The sequence below is a fragment of the Passer montanus genome, unplaced genomic scaffold (genome assembly GCF_014805655.1).
Source record: "Passer montanus isolate IOZ18808 unplaced genomic scaffold, ASM1480565v1 scaffold59, whole genome shotgun sequence".
NCBI lineage: Eukaryota > Metazoa > Chordata > Aves > Passeriformes > Passeridae > Passer > Passer montanus.
The window spans coordinates 4,446,371-4,462,943 of record NW_024370926.1 but is presented as its reverse complement, the minus strand read 5'-3'; the positions used below and the strand labels follow the sequence as shown (position 1 = coordinate 4,462,943).

General features: G+C 45.4%; 1 protein-coding gene across 4 annotated transcripts in view; it reads left to right on the top strand.

The window, feature by feature from the left end:
* LOC120510578 (mitogen-activated protein kinase kinase kinase 3-like) overlaps positions 1–16,573 on the top strand; it is a 77,146-nt gene that overhangs the window by 7,636 nt on the left and 52,937 nt on the right. For 3 of the 4 annotated variants that reach the window (XM_039726521.1, XM_039726519.1, XM_039726520.1), the window contains one exon: positions 14,331–14,410. The exons of the other annotated variant lie outside the window; for it this stretch is intronic. In XM_039726521.1, the coding sequence (XP_039582455.1) occupies positions 14,407–14,410 (4 nt within the window). In that variant the 5' untranslated portion in view covers positions 14,331–14,406. The remainder of the gene's footprint in view (positions 1–14,330; positions 14,411–16,573) is intronic. 4 annotated transcript variants of the gene reach the window in all.

Sequence of the window (16,573 nt, the reverse complement as noted above, 5' to 3'; positions counted from 1 at the left end):
GGGCTGTCTCTGACGTAATCTGTCAAGACAGGGGCTGCTCTTTGACTTGCTGCTGGAGGTCTGGTTGGGGATGGGTGACCAGTTGCTTACCTAGCATTACCAAAGCAACGAGTTGTTGCTTTCCATGACTCATGAAAATGCACTGTAGGCTCTCTTAAGAATGGCTGAGATCATTTTTTGGCTGGCTTTGGGCATCTGGTTTCCTTAGCAAATAGCAGTGGGGGTGGAGGGAGGGGGATTTCCAAACTCGTTTCTTTGTATGTGTGATCTGGTTTTTAGAGCTCGGCTCAGAAAGTACTTACTTCATTTTAAAAATGGGATAAAAAAAAAAAAAAGGACCTGTAACTTCCATGTCTGTTCAGTTTTTGTAGCATGTTTCATTTAGTCGTGGTTTGGTGTAAAAAGGGGAAAGGTGCTAATAATATTACAGGCTGTGGTTCTCCTCTTAAATAAGCAAGGATAGAAACACGATGAGTGGTATTTTCCTTTTAGAGCAAATCTTTCTGGGGAAGGAGAAGGAGGTACAAAGGAAATTCTACAAACAAAACTGTAATTTAATCTTTTTTTTTTTTCTCTTTTGACTGTGTTTGCTCAAATAGGGGACTTTGATGCAGCAGAGCAGAGTCTTAGCAAGAGGTGTTTTAGTTAATCTGATTATTTGGTTAATCTGATTATTATTTTAAAAATATTTTATGTTATTAATATTATTTTAAAATATTTCTATTCTTTTATATTTATATATTATTATTTTAAAATATTTCTATTCTTTTATATTTATATATTATTATTTTAAAATATTTCTATTCTTTTATATTTATATATTATTATTTTAAAATATTTCTATTCTTTTATATTTATATATTATTATTTTAAAATATTTTTATTCTTTTATATTTATATATTATTATTTTAAAATATTTCTATTCTTTTATATTTATATATTATTATTTAAAAATATTAATTTATTTATGTGTGGGCCCTGGGTTCACTTTCTGTTTTTTTCCTGCGTGGTTCAAAGGCAGCAGCACAGACATCCTTGAGAACCAAGTGCAGCAAGATAAGCACTAACCAGAAGAGAGTCAGAGCCCTGTGACAGCTTCAGAGGGCAGGAGGTCCCCAGGTGCTCTGACACCTCTGCAGCAGCCCCTGGGATAATCCTTCCCAAGGCCAGCCACCCTCTGCAGGCACCTGAGAGCAGACAGAGAGAAGGGAGGGGAAATCCTGGGCAGGCAGAAGGTAATGAATTGTTTGGACAGGGAGATTTGTGCTGCTGTGGGTTTGGTGTGCCCATCCTCTGCAGGGCTGGCAGGAGCCAGGGCTTGGTGTGAATTTGATAGCTGTGAAGCAGCCTCTGGTGCTGGGCATGGTCTGTGCAGGGTTGATGCTGCAGCCAGGGCAGGCAGAAGCGTGTCCCGGAGTGCTGAGGGATGACTGGAGCTGCAGATCCGTGCTGGGAGCAGCAGGAGCACAGCAGCTCGGTGGCCCTGGGCCAGGGCTGATGGGAGCAATGTGACTGAACAGGTTTGTGCTGCCTGCCCTGGGAGCTGGGCTGGGAGAATGCAGAAGCCCAGAGCTTTGCCAGAGAGCTTCCCTTGCTCTGAGCCCGGCGAGCAGAGAAGCTGAGCTGCTGCTGTCCCTGTGAAAAGCTGATGAAAAGCAAAGCCTTGGAGCTCGAGGAATGGCACGGCTCAGCTCCAGGGAGGGTGATGGATGCCACCCCAGGGTTTGGCTCAGGGCTGCTGCCTGCCCAAGCACCCTGTGCCAGGAGCTGCTGTGAGCTCCTCAGCTGCTCAGCCCCTTCATCTTCTCCTCCACCTCTGCATTTCTCTGCATCTCTGCTAGTTAGTTTGGACAGAATGGGTAAAGACCACTGATTTAACAAGAAGTGTAGCCCTTACCCTATTTTTTCCATGGATATAATGTATTTAATACATGAATATAATGTATTTAATACATGAAATGTATTCAGTGCATGGCGTAGCACACCACAGATCTTCTACGTCTTAATTGTTTTGTTCCATGCAAAAATAGGAAATAAACGTGACCTGAGGTCTTCTTCTCTTTGTGGTGCATGTTAGTATTTGAACACGTGGCCAAAGTTTATTTTTCTGAACTGGTGGGCAGCTGCAGCCCAGGTGCCTCTGGTGCCATGGTGACACTGCCCCAGGCTCAGCAAGACCATGGGATGAGCTCTCTGAGATCCAACACAGGCTTTTTCAAAAGGTTAAGTGTTTACAGACTAATTTTTACCATCAGGTAAATTTCTGCTGGGCAAGATCCACCAGCAGCTGTGAATCTGGTGGTTTTGGTGAGCAGGGAATGCCAGCAGGTGAGCTGGCATAGCTGAATTCCGTGGCTTTACCCTGCTTGATGCTGGATAAAAGAAGTGGGAGCAAAATTTAGAAAGACGTTCTGCTGTATTATTATTTTATTATTTTAAAACTGCTGTGCGTTGATATTTTCCCCCAGTGCATAATGTTCTTTTGACTAGGAAAGCCAGTACCAGGGCACCCCAAAGGGGCTGCTTAATTTCTAGGCAGGTGTTGCTTTGAAAGCTGTATTTTTTGATCTTACAGATGAAGATGTTGAAGGAGCCCACTCTCCCCAAAATTAAGTCATTCCCTGTCCAGTCTAAGGTTTCCAGTGTATAGTATTGGTGAAAAGGAATTCTGGATCACATTCTTTCCTCCAAAAAATACAGATTTATTTATTTTAAAGTAGATGTTTCTATTCCTTCTTGTTTGAGCATTTCAGACATGACTTACACTTCTTCAACTTTTGACATCTGCAAATACTTCTTTTTAACAAAAAAAAAGGGGGAAGTGTGGATTCTGATGTAATCATGTGACTCCAGGAACAACGTTCTTATGAAAAACACAGAATCCTGTGAGAATTTGCAATGCTCAGGGTTATCCCATTGTTCAGCAGAAAATGAAGCAAAACTTTATACTCCCAGCTGCCCCATCCCTTGGTGTCCATTGTCCATCTTGTTGCAAGAGATATTGCCACTGTGTGGCTTTTGGTGAGTTTTTTGGGTGGTTTTATTTGTGTGTTTTTTGTTTGGTTGGTTGATTTTGTGTTTTTTGGGTTTTTTTAATGGTGTGGGGTCTTTTTTATGGTTTATCTAGTGATATATTTTTCTCCTTGCATGGTGAAATTCGCAGCTCTGTGGCCTTGAGGCTCTCAGGTGCTCTCTGGGTTATGTGTGAGGATGCTCTCTTGTGGAAGCCTTGCTCTCTTCAGGCATTTTAAAACCAAGAGAGAGCCTTGCTGCTGTTGTGGCATGAATCAGTGCCAGTGGAAATTGCCATGTCAACCTAAACACCTAAGCTGCATTGGAGCCTCTTCACCCAAACCCTTGGGTTCCTTGAATTTCCCTTTCTGGGGTGGTTGGGTTTTTTTGAGCTTTTTTTCTGACAACCTCTCACAGGAGGCTTGACCTGGATGTTTGCTGTCTGTGCTCTTGCCAACCTGCCTTTTGCAAAAGTAAATGAAGTGCCTTTCCATGTCGGACAGCAGCAGGCTTGAGAGCCCAGAGAAGTATTCTGAGAGTACAAAAACGAGGAGCCTGTGCTGCCTCCTTCAGCTCTCCAGAGCTCCCTTCCCACCAGAGCCGTTCTGGGATTCTGTGAACATCTGGAAAACAAAACATCTCCAGAGGGCAACTCTCCCAGCACAGGCAGGCGAGCAGAGCCAGTGTGTTCCTCTGCAATGTGGGAGATATTTGTCCTGTGACTAAGCAGAAAAGTTAAGAGATGGAAAAGGTCCTGTTAGATCATCTCATCCACCTCCCTGCTGGCTGTTCTCCCTGGTGTATATTTATTAATAGGCTGTTGGGCAGACAGAAGGGGTTTGCTCAGGGCACTGAGGAGCAGCAGCCTGTGCAGGTGAGGGGCTCTGCATGTGACACAACCTGCCAATTGCAATTGTTGCTTGCAGCAATTGGATTTTGTAGTAAAAGGGCCAAAAGCTCTCGACTTGACATTCTTGGCGTGTTTGGAGCCTTCCCCTTAACTTGCTGTCAGTTTGTGCAGGCATGAGCTTGTCTTTTTATAGCATTCTAGGAATAAGCTAATTTTACTTGATATTTATGATGGAGTAGGTGGCTTGAAAACTAATAATAATAGGGGGGGAAAAAATAGAAGCCTTTTGGAAAGGAGAGGTCAGCCAGCTGGCCCTCTGCACAGCTGGCCTGGGCTCTGCTGGCCATGATCTACACCAGTGGTGTGCAAGGGCTCCCAGAGGAGATGTCAGAGAGGTGCAGGTGGAAATGCTATTGCCATGACAAACAGAGCAGTGCTGGAGTGTCAGGCCAGAGCTTGGGGACCATCAGCACTGCTTGGTTTATCACTGCTTAGTAACCACAGCACGGTGAACGTGGGTTGGTTTTTATTCCTCATTCCCCAACTGCAGCTCAGGTTGGAATCACTGAGTGTTGAGAGCAAAGGCAGAAATTCTGATCAGGAAAGAACTGGAGCATGTGCTCTTGTGGGGAATGGGAGCAGGAATTTCCTATCCAGGCATGTGCTGAACTGCCTTCTCCTGCTGTGCTGGTTTTTGCACTTAGGATCACTCTGCTGGCTCTAGAGGTGTCTCCTGGTCAACACCAGTGTGAGATCAATATTTAGGGTTAAGTGTGAGATCAATATTTAGGGTTAAGGATCAATATTTAGGGTTAAGGATGAGAACTGTTCTGTGGTGCAGGTGAGCAGCCAACCTTCCTCTGCACCTGTGACATCTTTTTGCTGGTGGTGGCACTTGGTTGGGCGCCAGGGGCTGTTCTGATCATCCATTTCCTGACACCACAGTACATTTTGTGTGGTTTTTGGAAGTGTTTTGGGACATCTCTTGGCTGAGCAGTTGCTCATTTGCATGGGAGAAGCTCTCCCAGATCCATGGAGGGTGTTTCATGGTACAGGCAGTGTCCCTGGCACCACTGGTCTTTCTCTTGGCTTGTCCTGTGGAAGTGACAGTATCACAGATGACGTTTTCCAGGAAAACTTCCAACACTTGTAAAGAGCTCTGACATGGGCTTTGCCTCCCTTCCCTCCACCAGACATCTCCTAGGGAGGGGGGAGCTGGAGCAGGGCACAGTGCACACAGGGAACAAATCTGCCTTATTATTATTTGATTTAGAGAAAACTTGGCCTAAAGATGTAAAAAGGAATTGCAAGCCCTGTCTGGACACCACCTCTCCCCATCAGTTAGCAGCATTAAACTCTCAGCAGGGAGGATTAATTAGAAAACTGAAATCTTTCTATCATGACAGCCTTCTGGTTTGCATTGAAATGCAGCTGGAGGACTGGAAAGGCTTCTGTATTTTGTTTTGATACACAGGCATATGTTTCTTTCCATCCTGGAAATTAATTCTGTCTGTCTGTAACGGAGCCGTGGGAATCAATATTGAGCTGAGCTGTATTTCTCCAGAGCTTTCTTCTAAAAGTAGTTGACTGCTTCCCCACTGTGCCTAATAAGTGACCTGATTTTGGAGCAGCTGAGCAGCTGGTCTGCCAGTTCAGAGGTGTTCTACAGCTGCCTTGATGGGTCGTGGTCTCTCAAGGGTGATGGGCTTCTCTTTTCTCAAAGTCTCCAGGTCAGACTTTCTCTGAGCTGGACAAAATGCCCATGGTGACTTTCCATTGCTCCACACCAGGCTGGACGTGGTAGCAGAGGAAATTACTCATCCCACTGCCTCCCCTGCAGTCTGCTCTTGGCTTTGGTGAGCTGTCATGCTCTCGGTCTCAAGTTCTGCAATGCCCTGAGCTGGGTTTAGAGGCAAGATCCCCCTTTTCCTCAGTGTCATCATCCTTCCTTCCCTCGACTGGGCTTGGGGAACAAAGCAGAGTGAGAGCAGCACCGGGGGAGTGCTGGGTGATGGCACAGCTTGGGCAACTCTTCTGGAGAAGAAGCTGCCATGTGTGCACTGCAGCAAGCAACAGGCTGTGCTCAGGCTCTGCAGAACCACAGCTTTGGGAAAATTGGGTGGGGAAGGGCTGGCAGGAGAGGCAGGGCAGACCTGGGAGGCCCTGAGAGCTCTGTGTGTGTGCTCTGCAGGCTGTAAGGTTCTGTGAGCACGTGGCTGTGTGCTCACAGTCTGGTTCCTGCTCTGTTCATGGCTCATTTTTTACTGTGAAGGCAAGTGCACTTGAGTTCATGGGATATTGCAAGTCCAAAGGACAAGAACAAAGCCTCCATGGAAGCTGCCCCACACACTTGTTTCGTGACCCCATCAGCACCCCACTGATGGCAGGCACGAGCCAGCAGCTCCTGGAGGCAGCACAGTCCTGGGGCTGTGCAGAAACCTGGTCCTTCTGCCCAAAACCACAGCTGGATTTGAATCTTTGCTTGCCACTAAGCTCTCACTGAGCTCTGCCTTCTCCCACTGGAGAAATCTCAATCCAGAGAAGTGCATGAGCAAGGAGAGGACCTGCCAAAATTTGTGGTGGCTGCTGGGGTCCTGATCTCCCCATGTGCTGTGGAGGTTGTGCTTGTAGCCCACAGAGTAGGAGCAAATCAACCAGGTGGCCGCTGAGCGAGCAGAGAGTGGTCAATTAGTCCTGAGCCCTGGGCTTTGCAGTCGATCAGAAAGTCTGGCTGGGATCAATAAAAGCCAGGCAGGCTGCGGGGGAGAGGCTGAGGCTTGTTAAGGAGGAAGCTGTGCAGGGGGATGGCTGCCAGGACTATCGATCGGGCAGGCTGGGGGGAAATGCTGCGTTACAGGGGCTGGGGGGATGCTCCTGCATGGACAGGTGTGGTGTGTTATCCTCTGTGCCCCCAGGGCTGTGCTGCAAGGGAGAGAAAGTGGGCCAGGGCTGAGGTGGGGAGAGGGTGGGAGTTGGCACAGTGGCTTCAAAGCCCTGGTCCTGCCACCATGCTGTGCCAAGGCCATGGGATGGATCTTCTGTCACATTCTCTGAAAAATCCCTTTGCCCAGGATTTTTCTCCTGGGAAGCTGAGGAGCCTCAGAGGAAAAAGGAAAACAGTTCTTATCTCATTTGCTTCTCCTGTGTTGTGCTCATGTGGAATGTGTTTGGAGATTGTTTACTCACAGGTGATTGTTTCATTGGATTCTGGTGTGAGTTGTTTTCACTCTTTGGCCAATCAGGGCCAAGCTGTGTCAGGACTCTGTCCTCATTATTATCTTTTTAGCCTTCTGTAAGTATCCTTTCTGTATTCTTTTAGTATAATTTAGTATAGTATTCTTTAATATTATATAATAAAATAATAAATTAGCCTTCTGAGAACATGGAGTGAGATTCATCATTCCTTCCTGCCACGGGGCACCCTGCAAATACAATAATCTCCCTCCTTCCCAGTCCAGAGCTTGGTCACTTAGTGTTAAAATCCCTGCTGGATCAGCCATGAGGTTGGTTATGCATTTGATACGTGTTGGAACTTAGGGCATAGGGAATATTTCTCTGTTTTGATAATTCTTGATTTTTAAGAAAACCTTGCTTTTAACTTTTGTTTATGGAGAGGGCTTTTAAGGCTTTGAGATGAATTGGAATTTATGAGTGTGTAAAATAGATAATAGTATAGTTTATTACAGGGTGAAAAATCTGGAGTTTTGGGTTTTTAGTATGGAAGTAGATAGAACACAAAATGGAAGATTTTGGGTGTTGTTTGGGTTTTTTTTTTCTTTATTTACTCTATTTTCTGTTGTGTTAGTGGTATAGAATGATTAGCTGGGGAGAGCTGCAATGTAGATGTTGCACGATAGACAAATAATTAGTTATTGGTAGAAAAGTAGAAGTAAAGTACATTTTAAAAGTTAATTGGACAAAACAACTTTAAAAAAAACCTTGAAACTGTACACCTAGTGGCTTTTTTGCTGTCTTCTCCTTGTGTGCTGAGTCTGGTGTAGACAGCCTGCAGACCTTCTGATAAAATAAAAAATAAACAGCAACCTAAAGACCAAAAAAGTCCTGTTCATCTCTCAATCCTAACACAAAACTGTTTATTTGGGGTCTCCCGTGCAAGGGGCCCCAAGGGGTCTGGCACAGATATTCTGAGGTGTTGAAGCTGCAGAGGCAGGGTTGGTTTCTGCCTGCCATTATCCTCATGGAGACCTGGGCATCCCTGGAGAGATTCCAGCTCTCAGCCCAGGTTCCCCATGGCACAACGCTGGCTTTGCAGCTCTCTGCTGTCAAGCTCCATTCATGGGGACTCTTTGTTTCTGATACCAGGTGATTTTCTCCCAATCGCTTTTCCCAGGAAAGTTTTTTTTCTGAGACAAACACTTTTCTGATGGCTTATTTCACCTGAAAGCTTTACTGTCTATTCCTCCTTTTCGGTTTCTGTTCATTCTCCCTCCTGTTTTTCCCAGTCACGTGGAAGAAAGAGGCCTGAAGCTTCACTTTTCCACATACACGGTTTTGCTTTAATTTCCCTCCCACAAAATCTTTGGTCATTTGAGGAGAAAGACAAAAATAAGGCAATGAAAACCTGCAGGAGGAAGGAATGATAACATTCTTCTGCATTGGTTTTTATATTATATATTGGTTTTTATATTATTATTAATTTTATATTACATTATTTCATATTTTGTAATTTATATGTATATAAATACCTTCCCTTTGCTGTGTTCACTTAAAATGGAATGTTCATTGCCATCAGAGGGTTTCTGTAGGTGTAACTGGCACCAGGGTTTCCCTCTGATTCATAAGTGCACAGAGAATTATCTGAGGATAGAATTTTGCCCTGTGGAAGGGAAAATGATGCAGGACGGTGCTCTCCCCTAGCTGCAGATCTTCATCCTCACAGGCAGGGCTGTGTGTGTAAATCCTGGCTCAGCTTCATCTGGGAAGGTGAGGATCCTTTAGGCTTGCTCACTTCAGTGCCCAATTTGAAAACTTGGATTTGGGCACAGTGGGACTGAAGGGGGCTTTGGGGTGTAATCAGGGTGTCTGCAAATTGGTTTATCTCCACAAGATGCTGGGGGTGGTGCTTTCTCTGTAAAAAATGTGAGTTCAGTAGAGACAATTCTGTGCTGTGCAGACCCTGATAAAAATAAAAAAACCCAAAGAGGTGGGGAACATGTGGGCACTCAGTTTGCTTGACCTGTCTGTTACATGTAAAATAGATTAACTCTGACCTGATGGGGCTGTGGTGTCTGACCTGTGCTGATAGAAGAGTCCTGTCTGATTTGCTTCTTTGTTTTATTGTTCCAGAGGTTTTAGATCTGTATGGAAAATCAAAGCTGTTTAATATGCCAGTTTACATTACTGATTACTGCACTGGCTTTAGTAAAAGGAATATTCCTGCAAAGCAAGAAAAGGGACTGAAAAAAAAATGCCAGTACCTCAAGGGGCTACAAGAGAGCTAAGAGGGACTTCTTACATGGACATGGAGTAATAGGACAAGGGGAAATGGTCTTAAACTGAACGAGGAGAGATTAAATTGGGTCTTAGGAGAAATTCTTCCCTGTGAGGATGCTGAGACCTGGCACAGGGTGCCCAGAGCAGCTGTGGCTGCCCCTGGATCCCTGGAAGTGTCCAAGGCCAGGCTGGGCAGGGCTTGGAGCAACCTGGGATAGTGGAAAGTGTCCCTGCCCATGGCAGGGATGGAACTAGAAGATCTTGAAGATCCTTTCCTACCCAAGCCTCTCTATGATAAAGCACTGCAGTGTGCTCTCTGGAACATTTCGTTTACAAAAAGTAATTTCTGAGAAGAGGATTTGTTTTAAGATCTCAGTGGCTTTTTTAAAGGGCTGTCATGGATGTTGACAGCAGGACTCGGGCAGGTTCTAAACCTCTTATTCTCAGAACACGTCGTGCTAGGAGGAACAGGATGGCTCGGGAGATTTTCCTGCAGAAGCAGCTGCCCTGGCTGGGTCACTGGCTGAAGGAATCCTCCACTGAGCACGATGGCTCTTGAACACAGATCTCTCCTCCCAGCAGCAGGTGCTGTGAGAGAGATTCTTAAGCAGTTTTGGGGTGTCATGGCCAAAAACTGGGGAGAAGAAGTCTCAGCTGATGGGTGCTGATACAGAATTCCTTGTTGGGTTTCATGGGCTGTAGTTCCCAGGGCGAGGGCTGGCTCCTTCCATGAGCTCTGCTGGTCTGTGCTTGTCACCTCCAGCTCAGCAGCCTGAATAAAACCTCAGGGGAGGTTTGATTCTCCTCATCTTGGCTCATGAACTTTGTCCCTTGAGCTCCCTGGGGAGGTACACCTGCAAACCTGGTTGCACACATGTCTGCAGAAAGTCCATCCCAGCTGCGTGCTCATAAACATGGGATCAGAGAATCATTTAGGCTGGAAAAGAACTTTTAACATCACAGAGTCCAACCATTAACCCAGAACTGCCAAGTCCATGACTAAACCATGTCCCTAAGTGCTATATCTACAAAGATGCACAGTCTTAAATTGCTATTTTTTCACTTCCCTTGCATGGTATATCCTTTGGATAACCTGGGTGGAAAATGCCATGAGGGCAGGGTCTTATGTGTCTGAAGTGGCACCAAAATGTAGCTGTTTTGTGTATCCCAGAATATGGATCCAAGTTCCAGGGCAGTTTTAGTACAGCAGGTTGAAGGTTCTGTGGTGTCTAGAGAAAACTGTAAGGATGAGGTTGGGATGACCAGAGAAAACCTGTAATATTCCAAGCACTCTGCATTGAATCCCTCTTTGCCAAGCCTGCAGGCTGCCTGAGCTATCAGCACACATCCATTTGTGTTCTCACCATTAAAACAATCTCATTTGCTTTGCTGTTGTTTTTTACACTACCCCAGCGCTGGCCTCTGAAGCTTTTTGAAAATAACATTTACAATAATATTTTTAACAGTTCCGTAGTATACAAAACTCCAGTGCTCTGGCAGCACTCCCGGAAACTTGCTGAAAGTTAATGTGGTCAACTCTTAAAAAGGAGAGATTTTTTCCGCTTGACTCTTGCTTGTTAAACTCTCTGAGCCCAACATGTTCCCTGCTGCTTGAAAAAACAAGGAAAGTCCCAATTTTAGCAATGCTACTTTGAGTAGCTTTCCAGCCGAGCCCTATTTCAGGGGCAACTGTGGCTTATTATTTTTATTATATTTTTTTTTTACAGTGGTGTGTCCCTACACCTCCAAACCCAAGTGCTAAGTGGTGCTCAGGCAGGAATGAGTAGGTGCTGCTTTCCCTGGAAGAGTGAGGGTGATAAACTGCAGAGGGAGATGCTGTTTGCTCTATTTGCTTGTGCTGCAGTAGTGGCAAGACATGCTGACATGAAGTCTGTGTTTTATGGGGGATGCTGAGCCTCTGCAGGGTAAGAACAACCCTTTTTGGGGTGGGTGATACTGTAAATCCCATTTATCAATAGCAGCCTGCAGGTGACTCCAGCTCTCAGTGCTGGGCTGCACTCTTCCTGCTTTCCTAGCCTACATAATTCCTCACAGTAAATCTCCTGGTGCCTTTGCTTTATCTTCCCTTACATCCAGGAGAAAATCACACCTCTCCATCCTCTCCTCCCCTGCTTTGCTTTCTGTAATTTAGATCCACAAAGGCAGGAGTCATGGATGCACAGGAATGTCATGGCTGAACTGTTGTCTGCCTTGAGCTCAGTCTTGCTTAATCCCTTCCCAGCCAGGAGTATGGGATGAAAAAAAGAAAAGCAGGGATTAATTTTCAAAGTGGATTAATAACCTTGCATACATCTCTCATGTAGATACTCATACCCTGCACTCATGGAGCTGTAAAGAAGTTTGAGCCACTCTGTCTGCCAAGTTCAGCTCAGGCAAATCAAAACTGATAAACAATCAATTATTTTTATATTATTATGATGATAACAATTCAATTATTGCTATACCATTATTATAATAGTAATTCAATTATTGTAATATAATTATTGTAATATAATTATTGCTTTCCCCTGGATCAGAGCATCTATACTGGGCTTTCCTGCAGGTGAAGTAACATCCAGCAGTTCCCTGAGCAGACTGGAGTGGACAGAGTCTCTTGCATGCACAACACAAGCCTGGAATACATTGCCCTGGGAGCCAACACCTTGCTGAGCTCTCTCACTGCTTGGCAGGTGCTTCCCAGGGGATTTGAGTAGATTTGCAGAGTTCTGTGGGCTCTGGGAGGGGTGCAGTGGCCAGTGGGAGCCCAGTTTCAGGTGCTCACTGGTTTTGTGTCCCAAACTGCCAGCACTGATCAGGGAGCTCATCTCCCTGGAGAAGCTGCTTGGAACAGCAGCTCTAGGAAAAGGATTTTCCCTTTTTTTTGCCCTCTTATTTGTTCCCCCTCCCTGTTTTTTAAGGGACGTAATAATAGGACAGAATTTGTACTAGAAACAGGAATTTGTCCTTCTGGAACAGGAAGCTGCTGGTATGTATTTTTGGGAAGCCACGGAAATCACTCGTGTTTGCAGGCCAGTTTGAAGGCTGGCTGTCCTCAGCACTGAGGACATTTAGCATTTTCTGCTAAAACAGAAAACCCTTCTTTCTCTTGTGTATCTGGGGAGATTTCCTGCCCTGTGTGCTGGGCTGGTTTGCTCACCAGGGTGGGCAGTGGGGTCTCAGGGGCTTGCTGGGGCAGAGGTGATGGAGAACAGCACAGGGGAGGGCTCTGCTGATGGAAAGGTCACCTGTTTTTTCCAGGGCTCGTTTGCACAGTTCCTGTGGATGCTTGTTTTTGTGACTAGATATGGTTTGGAAAGGTCTGGAATGTCTCCAGGAAGACGTTAGAAAAATCTATTGCTCTGATAGGAGAGGTAGCCTGGGCTGTCCCAGGAATTTACAGTTGATCCAGGCTATCTTCTTGTGGCCCTCAGTGCAAATTATGCACACAGCTTAATTCCTGGAAGTGTCACAGCAGTTTTGAAAGCAAAAGTGAAGGTTTGGGCTGTTTCCTGCTCTTGTTATAATCAGATAGAATTTTCACTCTGCTGTCTTGCTGGTTTTCTGCTCCCTGTTGATTCAGTGTTGCACAGACTGACCAGTTCTTTCTCAAGGTAGGATTTTTAACCATTCAAGCTGTTTGGTTACTTCAGTGCCTCCTCCTTGGTGCTGGAAATGGACAGAGCAGAGCTCCTGGTGGCCCTGGGTTGATGGTGCTGTCCTGGGAGGAAGCTGCAGGAGAAGGAACAACTCAGGGGCACTTGGATGTCTCTGCCTCCGCTGCTCTCTTATCACCTTCCCTTCCTGCTCATCTCTCTCAAAATAGGTTGGATAAATATCCCTGTGCTCGCCAGCACCGAGGCACCAGAGCTGCAGAAAATCATTTTAATCCATGCTTGGGACCATTCCTGCTCCTCTGCAGATTTGTGGTCGTGTTTGAATTGATTTGACCAAGTCAGAAGCTTCTCAAAGTGCCTTTTCTTACCATTTCTGACCAGTGCCCCATATTTAACACTCCAGGATCCCTGTCAGTGTCCTGGAGCACGTGGCTCTCGTTGACTTCAGGGCAACCTGCAGTGGCTGCAGGACAGGAATGTCTTAGTCCCTGTGCAAGTCTGATCAAGTTCTTGAGGTGTTTCTCCCTTTTCTTGTGCTGTCACACAGGTTTATGACCAAGAAATCTGAGGGCTTATCAGGCAGCTAAAGTGGAATTTGATGTTGTCTTCTATCACAGTGTCCTTTAAAAGGTGCCCATCTTTAGGTGGATTTTGCCTTTGTTCAGTCTAAAATGAGGCTTTTCATTAGTGAGCAGGACAGCTCAGGCCTGCTTTAGTTTCTTGGTGGCTAAAATACCCCAAAAAACCTGACTGGGTGCAGGAGTTTGGCTGAATGCAGGATGGCAGATTACTGACCCCACTTTTGTGCTGGTGTTGGGGGCAGATTTAAAGCAGAAACTCTGGGAGGGCTCCGGGACACAGCTCCCATGAGGGTTGGATGGGGCAGTCACTGCTGCTGAGAGCTGCCTGCACTCAGCTTTTTTCTCAAGCAGTCAGAGGAAAGCTGGTCCAGCCTTGGGCAATGTTGGTTGCCACTTGGAATGCCTAAATTTAGGTTTGTGCTTTGATTCAGGACTGCTTTTGCATGTCCTGCAGTCAGTCTGTTCCCCAAGTGAGTGTTATCCCACAGGGATGCTGTGGAATCTGAAGTGTTAAAGATGCTGTTGCTTTAGGGTTACATTAATCATGTAAAAGCACATAAAAAAAATCATGTAATTAAAATGTTCTGCTCTTAAGGAAGTACAAGTTGTTTACCCCCAGATTTTAAAACCATTAAGGTCTCAGGTTTGTGGTGTGTTACCTCTGGTGTGTGCAGAGGAGGGCAGACTCCTGGTCTCCATCCCTAAATAAGGTTTTCCTCTTTCCCAGGTGATGCTGGGGAGAGGCTTTGGGAAGAGTGGTCCCTGACCCTGTTGTCATGTCAAAATTAATCTGTAACCTCTGTGTATGTTCATTACAGGGTGGATGCTTGAGAGAGGAGGATAAGGCACAAGAGTCTGGGACCAGTGGAATGGAGGCCTGATGTAGATGGAAAGATGGGTAAGAACCGGATTCCCCTGGAGAATCAATTTTCTGCAGCCTCATAATTTGAGGTTGGGACTACCAAACGTGGCAACAGGCTGGGAGAAATTGCTAAGATGCTCTGACTATTATACTGATTACCAATTTATGTTTAGCATTTTAGTGGTGCCAAAATTGGACAAATTTTCTTCTTATTCTGAGTGTGATCTGGTGGTCATGTTCCAGGTGGAGTCTCTTCCCAAGTGTGCCTTGCATTTCTCTGCAGAGCATCTTCATTCCCTGTAGATCTTCTCCCAAGGAATTTTCTGTTTCAAACAAAGCTTGAATATATTGCTTTTCTAAGCGTGACCTGGATTACTTCCACCTTCTCCCTCTTCTGCTGGAATAGTTGTGTATGAGATGCTCTGAGGTGCAGATGGAAACTTTATTAGATGGAAATTATTTATAGTTCTGGAAGTACATAATGATTTCCATCTTATCTCTATAGATAAGAACTTTCTCCTAAAGAAAATTCATTCTGTCAGGAATTTGGACCACTTGGAAGTGCTTAAATGGCTTCCTGGCCTGGTACCCCAAGAAAGGAGCAGAGATCTTGGAGGAGTCCAGGCTAAGCACTTCACTTGCACATTTGCAGCATTTACACGAGTTCACCCAAAACTTTTCAGGGATGGCTGAAGTGATGCTTTAAAGAAGAAGAAGAAAAAAGGAGAGATGTGTTAAATTTAGGGTTTGTTCTTGCAGATGTGTAGAATCACAGAATGGCTTGGGCTGGAAGGGACCTAAAAGATCATCTCATTGCAACCCCCTGCCATGTCAGGGACACCTCCCACTGTCCCAGGCCGCTCCAAGCCCCATCCAGCCTGGCCTTGGACACTTCCAGGGAACTGGAACTGCTCTGGGCACCCTGTGCCAGGTCTCAGCATCCTCACAGGGAAGAATTTCTTGTTAATACCTAGTGTAAATGTTCCCTCTGTCAGTTTGAAGTCATCCCCATTGTCCTGTCACTAACTACACACAGAAAAAGCCTTGAACAAACGTGATTCAGAGTTTGGTAGTGGTCTCAATTTAGAAAATGAAAAGTGTGAAGCCCCTGCCACATCTTAAGTGTTTATTCTCCCCTATGGAGAAAGGAGAAGAGTGGTATTTACTCCATCCTGGCTTTATGTGTGTTTTTGCTCTTTTCTCTGTTAACCTAGAAGAGAGATTTTGTGGGAAGAGAACTAACTTAAAACTAGATTAAAAAAAAAAAAAGGGAAGGGAAGAGGAGAGAAAGTCCAGATCTGCTTCTTCAATATAAAGAATGACAAATTTCAGTTTAAAATCCCTGGTGACTAACCCCAAAAGTTTTTAGAAACATTTTCACTTTGAAGGCAAAAGCCACTGCCTTGTCAAGGCAGTGTGGGTTATTTTAACAAGGAAAGCTCAGACTTGCCCTGAGCACCAGCAGGGAAGGAGTTGCTGGCTCCAGCCCAGTTCTCAGGGCATTGTGAGTTTTGTGATTTCTCGTACAGAGAGTGGTTGATAGAACCTGGCCAGGGTGCCTTCAGCCTGCCAGCTGAAAATGTAATATGGATGCACCAGGGCAGCATTAATTATGGGAATTCTGTAGTGAAGAGAGGCACTGTGTGGCTGGTTTGGGGAATTTTTGGAGTCTTGTGCAGGTTTGGGGTTCTGCTTGCATTTTGTGTGTGGGAGGAACACTGTGCATGTCCCCTCATCCAGGTGTCCTTGCTGTGGCTCATCACCAGCAGCACCCACACCTGTGTGGGGTTAGATGTGCCAGGATGTGTCCAGGTGGGATCAAGCTGAGATCCTGAGTCTGTGGGATCAGATGGGTGAGGAGCTGTGTGTCCCCAGCAGTGTCCCTGCGTGGTGTTTGTCTGTTAAAGAATCACTGCAGTAGCTTTGCTGATGCACAGGAATTCACACTGAATTTTGAGGGTTTATTAGTTTAACTTATCTCCCTCTTCCTTGTGTATGTGTTTGTTTACTCCATGCTTTGGGATGAGGGAGCATTTTCAATGGAAGTGCAGGGAATTTGCAGTCACATCATTGATTTCCCTCTGGAAATTTCCTTCCTCCTTTCCTTCAGAGGAGACGTGTTGGATGAGGTGATCTCTGACAGCCTGTTCCAGGTCTACCTTTTTTTTTTTTTTTTTTCCCTTTTTCCAGGATCCTATT